A 7,554-nucleotide genomic window follows, 5' to 3' on the forward strand; every position below is an offset into this window, starting at 1 on the left:
TCTATACATAAGAAAATTAGGGTAATGTTTCACATTTCCATTTGCATCTTACCTGTTTTCTAAGTCACTGTATTATCTCAAGTCTAAAGAAAAATCATTATTGTTGATCCAACATCATACATGTAAACATATTAATAAAAAGAATTACTATTTATTTGCTGAATAGACAGGTAGATTATCATTACTATGCTTAACAAAAAAACACTGTGAAAAGTCCACATTTGCCCCTGTTACATTATTATTGTTTTATTATTAGTTGCTGTGGCGACTAAGTTAGCCACATAAATAATAAAATGCGCCACAAAATAATTTTAGATACATATAGTATGATTTTGATTAATTTGCAAAATAAATAAAGCAATAATTAAATAATGCTAAAAGTTATGGTTAACAAATTTAGACAATGAACTAAGCTTATATACTGGTTTGTTTTTCATAAGTATTAATTATTATAACCTGTCGAGATGTCAAATATGCTAGAATTCTCTCATAAGAGTCGTCACTAAAACTTTGCTCTTGAGGGGTGACAAGGCAGTATTTTGGTGGCAACTAATGTGTCGCGATAAATAATTGTCCCTAAAACTGTGATCGCAACTACAAAAATTGTCATATATAGTAATACTGTTGGTGGCGAGTGACGACTGTGGTAGTCGCCACCAAAAGTCATCCCGAAACTTATTAGGTCGTTTAACTAGCTTTACTTGTAGTGGCGACTAAAAGCCACCACGAAAAACTTTATTCACATAGTGCTTTAACATCAATAAATATGAAAGTGAGTTGTTGAAGCCAAATAAATTGTTCTTTAAAATATTTTTTTCAAATAATTCTTATTTTTAAATTTATTTTGCATATAATTTTTATGTAATTTTTTCCACCAAGCTTGGACCAATATAAATGTGCATTCGCCTATATTGTATTATCATTGTTATTATTATTAGTTGTTATGACGATTATGATTGAGCACAAAAATAGACAAATACGCCACAAAATAGATTTTAGGTACGTGTAACACTACTTTTATTGGCGACTATTGAGGTCGTCATTGATATGTAAGGCGTCATATTGCACTACTTTTGATGGCAACCGTAGAAATTGCCGCAAATGTAACAATGGATTGCGCTTAAACTCTTATTATGAAAACGCTCCTTACCAAAGTGTTTTCAATTTCAATTATCTCACCACTCTTTGATGATAGTAATGAAACTCATCAATGAAAAACTCAACTTGAAATGCAGCAAAAGTAAATTACAACAAAGAAAATGAAAGTCATGCAATTCCAAAGTAAATTTTTTAAAAGATTTCTATAAATTAAAAAAAAAAAAAATCACATCTAAGAATATAGTTGAAATTACTCAAATGTAATGTCCAAACGAAATAACCGTTCCTTGTCTTCTCCGCCCCTTTCAGGCCACTCTTCTTTCTCTTCTTCACATATAAGAGCTTAACCAATTAATTCCTCTAAACCACTTCGGCATTTCCAATGGCGTCGGTTGTCCAATCCAAGTCGCCGGCTCTCTCATTCTCCTCCACAATCTCTTCTCCTTCTTCCCTCCGATCTTCCGCCGCGGCGGCGGCGGCGGCGGCATTCCCTCGCCAATACAAACTCCCCTCTGTCCAATCGAAGATCCGTGAGATTTTCATGCCCGCTCTCAGTTCTACCATGACCGAAGGCAAAATTGTCTCCTGGACTAAGTCCGAGGGTGACGTCCTCTCCAAAGGAGAATCTGTAGTGGTCGTCGAATCTGATAAAGCTGACATGGACGTTGAGACATTCTACGGTGGCATTCTTGCTGCTATCGTTGTCAACGACGGCGAGACCGCTCCTGTTGGCGCTCCTATTGGGCTCTTAGCTGAGACTGAAGATGAAATTGCCGAAGCCAAAATTAGAGCCAAAGGCCAATCCAAACTAGAAACCTCTCCGGCTGCTACCACTACCAGTGATGCTGCAGCTGCAGCTGCCCCCAAAGTTGCTCCTCCTGATGGACAAATTAAGATTGTCGCCACGCCTTATGCGAAGAAGTTAGCGAAGCAGCACAAAGTTGATATCAATAAAGTGACTGGGACGGGGGCATTTGGACGGATTACCCCAGAGGATGTCGAGAAGGCCGCAGGGATTACTCCTAAAAGCATTCCCGCTGCCACTGCAGTAGCTGCTCCTCCGATCCCGGCTGCAAAAGCGTCTCCAACTGACATTCCAGGGTCGACCCTTGTTCCTTTCACCACAATGCAAATTGCAGTATCAAAGAATATGATGGAGAGCCTCTCTATTCCCACATTCCGTGTTGGATATCCAGTTAGTACGAACGCCCTCGATGCGCTGTATGAAAAGGTAAGTTCATCTATTTATGTTGATGCATCAAATGCTGTGGTGGGAATTTCATAGAAATGGCAAATGAACTAATACCTATTTGCATTTACATGATCTGGGGCTTGACATGCTTTGAAATTCAATTAATAACAGGTTAAGCCAAAAGGCGTTACAATGACTGCACTGTTAGCTAAAGCTGCAGCAATGGCCCTGGCTCAACATCCGGTTGTGAACGCCACTTGTAAAGACGGAAAGTGCTTTACTTATAATAGCAGTATAAATATTTCTGTTGCTGTGGCAATTAATGGTGGATTGATCACCCCAGTGCTTCAGGATGCTGACAAGGTAGCGTAATTACATTCTCTATTTCTAAATGAAGCAACATTCTCTTTGCATGGGTTGGTTATATTCACAAGTGAGCTCGAGAAAGATGTAAAGTTTAGTGATATAATGCTTATCATTTTGTTACCTTGGTGTAGTTGGATCTTTATCTATTGTCTCAAAAGTGGAAGGAATTGGTAGACAAGGCTAGGGCTAAGCAACTTCAGCCACACGAGTACAATTCAGGTAACAATTTGCTTTATTTGTCTTTAAATGTGTACCTCTGTAGCTAATTCATCCAATGAGATCTTTGAGTACTGACATTGAAATGTTTTGTTTTCAGGGACTTTCACGTTGTCCAACTTAGGCATGTTTGGTGTGGACAGATTTGATGCTATTCTTCCTCCCGGCCAGGTTAGAAATTAGATGGTAGCACTTTCTTCTATTTCTGTTTACAAGTCATTCAGTTCTTAGGAAGTAGCAACTATTCTGAAACTGGGATAATGTTCAGGGGGCTATTATGGCTGTTGGAGCATCAAAACCAACTGTTGTCTCTGACTCTGAAGGTTTTTTCTCTGTCAAAAATAAGATGCTGGTATGTCTTGTATCCAGTTTCTGTGTTCAAGCTGTTGCAACTGCTAGTTTTAATAATGAAAACAATTGATGAAGTCAATCATGAAAAACCTTTGTTTGTTCCTCTCTTTTGTTGGTCGGGTTAGAGAGTGTTTATGGAGGAGATGCAAAATCACAAACAAGTTTTAGTTATATAAATACTCACTCTTATTTTATATAAATTTCTCGCATAACTTGCATGACCCATCACAAAAACTAAATTTGTTTAGTTTTGATCTAAATTGTGGTGAAAGCCATTACTATATTTTCCCCTTGAATGTTAAAAGTTGGAAAACAGAACGTATTACTTTCACCATTTGCCTATTGAGATCTAAGAAGCCTTGGCCTTCCTTCAGGTGATTGCAATAGAAAATCCTGTTACTTGTTTTTCTTCAACGTTTGGCGGCTTTGAGAGGATTTTAATAATAACTGCTTTCCTTGTATTTCTTTCTTCTATTTTGGGTCTCATATCTTGTTTCATTATTTAAATTCTTTTTCAATAAACTTTGTTCGTTTGTCTTGTATATTGTTTCCACTTGTTAACTTCTAATTAAAATTCTGATTCCCTGAAAATTACACATTGAGTTTATGAAATACTGAAGTGTTATCAATGAGATATCCTCAAAGATCTATTACCCACATTCATCCTGACATATCCCTGCTTTTCTTCTACTTCATTCCTATTCTTATCTGTTTTATTACATAGTTGTCCTACATGAGTTGTAAAAGGGCGTTCAGGGAGGTCTATAACGTTCTTGGGCTAGTCCACTCATAGCCTAAATGTGTTTGGTAGAGTGCTCAGATTTTTTCACTAATTCCTTTATTTATATCGTGATCATGGTCCATGGTCTGCTCCGCATTTGTGTAAATATATGATCAGTTCCTGTACCTGTGAAATCAGTGGCCTTATGATTGCTTAATTTATTACAACAACTACGCCTCAGTCCCAAACAAGTTGGGGTCAGCGATATGGATCCTCACTTCTTTCTTTAAGCTCAACTCATATCATCGTCATTACAAAAACAAAATAAAAGTGAAAGTGAACATGGTTGTAGTAGGTTAGCATTGTATGCATATTTTAGTTCTCCAAATTACCCATGCCATCACATTAAATATAAGACTTTTTTGGGCCTTTTTGGTCTTTCACTTTAATTTTCCTTTGAGGAGTTTCTATTTATCCCTTATGTGGTGTCTGAACGCTATTTGCACCTTCTATTTCATGTGGTCATTTTGATATAATATAATCTTGTATCATCATGCATCCAACTTAACATTAATTTCTATAATACTCACCTCGTAGTAAGTGATGGTGGCCATTAGAGGTGAGAAACACATTCCCATATAGTATTGGTAGTTTCCTCTATGTAGAGCTTGCCTCTCATTTGGAGAGGTATTTTCATATCGTATAGCATTCCTGTAGCATTTTCTCAATTTTGGTCATACTATGGTCAGTTATGTATGTTACATATTCTTCTATCTTTTGAAATGGCGGAGTCTAGATATTTGAATTGTCATCGATTAGACTTCTAGTCCTGTCTAATTGCACTTTAGACTCATCCTGTATATACATAAAGCTAGAAGATATAGCACTGTAGTCTTGTTGGTTCACCGAATCATCAGACCATTTATTAATTGGTTATTCCTTGTGCTTGTACATTTCTTGGATGAGTCCTATAACTCTGCTTCTTCAATGGAGTCTTCTCGAACTGCAAACTTAGGCATGAGCGCAATGATATTTGACTCTTTGGTACAGTCCAATTTTATGCTGGCTCCAACCTTTTTCTGTCTATTTCTTTGTGTGTTTTCTTTGTGTAGCGTGTTGCTTGCTTGAAAGAGAGTACAACTACTGATATTGTAATTAATCATTTGAATGTAAAGTAAAGACGTGGATTTGAAGCTTAACCGAGTCCCTGCTATAAAATTGCTTGACGTAACGTTCTTAACATAACCTCCTTATTATGTTATACAGGTGAATGTCACGGCAGATCACCGGATTATTTATGGTGCTGACTTGGCAGCCTTCCTTCAAACGTTCTCAAAGATTGTCGAGAACCCAGAGAGCTTGACAATGTAGATGCAGAATTAATATAAGGTAAGATTTTAATTCTTATTCTTTTTTTTCCCATCTGATTGATAAAATCGTCTGCCGTTTCAATCAATAGCTTCTGACCGTTTTCTGCTATGTTGTACTAAAACTTTCCTGTAGTGCAATTATATTGCATTCTTGAAAATATTTTTGGAATGAAACAATAATATTTTTTCCCTTTTGCGGAATTTTTGGATACTTTTGTTTTTTGCAAATTCTAAATATTAAACATGTTTAATGACTTAATCAAACCAGTAACAGTAGTGGGCCGGATAAGATTTATTTATCGAGTTGGCAGGTGACGAAAACTGATGTTCATATTTTGAAATTGTAAGTATTGACGAAGACTAATAGTCATTCAAGGATTGGTTTATTCAAGACAATGGAACAGGCAATGAAATGTATAGAAATAAATCCCATTCAGGTGATTCTAAGCGGATCATGACAATATATAAGGTCAAATGCAAAGATTCCTTAGTTAATATACAGTTTCCCAATCAGCGGAGTATCTGGAAAGATAACTTGATGGCCTTTGTACAATGAATGGATTCATGAAATTCTTCATTTGACATTGCAGGCACTCAAAAATGTAAAAGCACATAGGAGATATACATGAATGAATGTCATAGAGGTAAGAGCACAGCTACACATCAAGTGGCTAAGTCTAGCTCCCACTTAATAATTACACTTGCTTTCTAACAAAGTTCTCAATTTTTTAGATTTCTTACTGCATCTCAACTTCCTATCTGGTAAATGTATTATACCAGTCATCCTTTAAAATTTTAATTTTCGGAATGACTCCAAAATTTCTTGTCTGTATACTAGATTATTATATCTGAACTTTCATAAGGCGACATATATAGCAGTACTTTTGATGGCGACAAAAGAGTCGCCACAAATAATCGTCACTAAAACTTCGTACTTTTGCTGGCGACCAAAGAGTCGCCACAAAAAGTCGTCACTTGAACTTTAGTCACAACTACAGAGGGCGACATATAGTAATACTTTTGGTTGCGACTGTGGAAGTCACCACGAAAATATTCATTCACATAGTGATTTAACAACAAAAAACATGAAAGTGACTTGTTGAAGCCAAATAAATTATTCTTTAAAACATTACTTTTCTCATAGAAAATATTGGCTAATCCAAATAATTTTATTTTTATTTTTATTTTTATAAAATAAATTCACCAAGCTAAGACCAATATGAATATGCAGTCACCCTTGTTGTATTATTATTGTTATTATTATTAGTAGTTGTGATGACCATGATCGCAGACATAAATAGACAAATGCGCCACAAATAGATTTTGGTGGCGACTATTGAGGTTGTCAGTTGTCACTGAAATTTAGGTCGCAACTCCGAAAGCTGTAGAAGCTGCCAGGAATGTCATTACTAAATTTTATATTTCATGTAGTCTCTAGTAGTAACAAACATGAAAGTGAGTTGTTGAAGCCAAGTAGATCATTCTTTAAAGCATTAACTTTTTTCATAGAAAATATTGGCTAATTCAAATAATTTTCCTTTTTGTTTTACTTTACATATAATTTTTGTGAATATTTTCCGTGATGTGAATATGCATTGACGTCTAGTTCTTTCTTTTTATTATTTTTGACTTGTGTAATATTAGACTGTTGTTTTACTTAGTCCATGACTGATTCCATGTTCACTTGATTCTAAAAATCTTATAAAATCTATCCATAATAAAATTAGGGTTGTTTCACATTTCTGTCTGCATCTTACCTGTCATCTAAGTCAATAAAACTTCTTGAACTATGTTTGTAATTGGCTAACTGCCGTGAGAGGACTGAGCAAGTCGAGATAAGCTATATCGAAATAGTGTATATATATATATATATAACGTTTGGTTTCTAGACATAACTCATGCAAGGTTTAATACCGACAATCAAACATATTAGTTTTATAGTAATTATATTAAGTTATGCAGGATTCAAAATAAAAGACCAAACATTGCATAAGTTATATGAAATTTTATATCAAGATTGAAATTTTCTTTATCTCAAACCGTACACGATATCACGTCATATTAATTTCTTTTTTTGGCTAGCTTAGCCCAATAATCATTAAACTTACATACTTTATATAGTACAAGTAAAGGTAAAAAGAAAAAGGAAATCTGAAAACTGTTTTAGATAATGACTTCTTTGCAAACTGAGTGGCTAGAATGTTGGATAGGGCATGCCAATAAACTTTTTGCTTTAGATA

General features: G+C 35.3%; 1 protein-coding gene across 1 annotated transcript; it reads left to right on the forward strand.

Annotated features, from left to right (window-relative positions):
• The first annotated feature begins 1,337 nt into the window (after positions 1 to 1,337).
• On the forward strand, positions 1,338 to 6,997 carry LOC142166175 (dihydrolipoyllysine-residue acetyltransferase component 4 of pyruvate dehydrogenase complex, chloroplastic-like). Its single transcript, XM_075224656.1, has 7 exons — positions 1,338 to 2,329; positions 2,462 to 2,653; positions 2,788 to 2,875; positions 2,973 to 3,043; positions 3,141 to 3,224; positions 5,211 to 5,333; positions 5,905 to 6,997. The coding sequence occupies exons 1-6, from the start codon at positions 1,481 to 1,483 to the stop codon at positions 5,313 to 5,315; spliced, it is 1,389 nt and encodes a 462-aa protein (XP_075080757.1). The 5' UTR covers positions 1,338 to 1,480; the 3' UTR covers positions 5,316 to 5,333; positions 5,905 to 6,997.
• Positions 6,998 to 7,554: the final 557 nt, after the last annotated feature.

The sequence above is a fragment of the Nicotiana tabacum genome, chromosome 11, assembly GCF_000715075.1.
Source record: "Nicotiana tabacum cultivar K326 chromosome 11, ASM71507v2, whole genome shotgun sequence".
Classification (NCBI taxonomy): Eukaryota; Viridiplantae; Streptophyta; class Magnoliopsida; order Solanales; family Solanaceae; genus Nicotiana; species Nicotiana tabacum.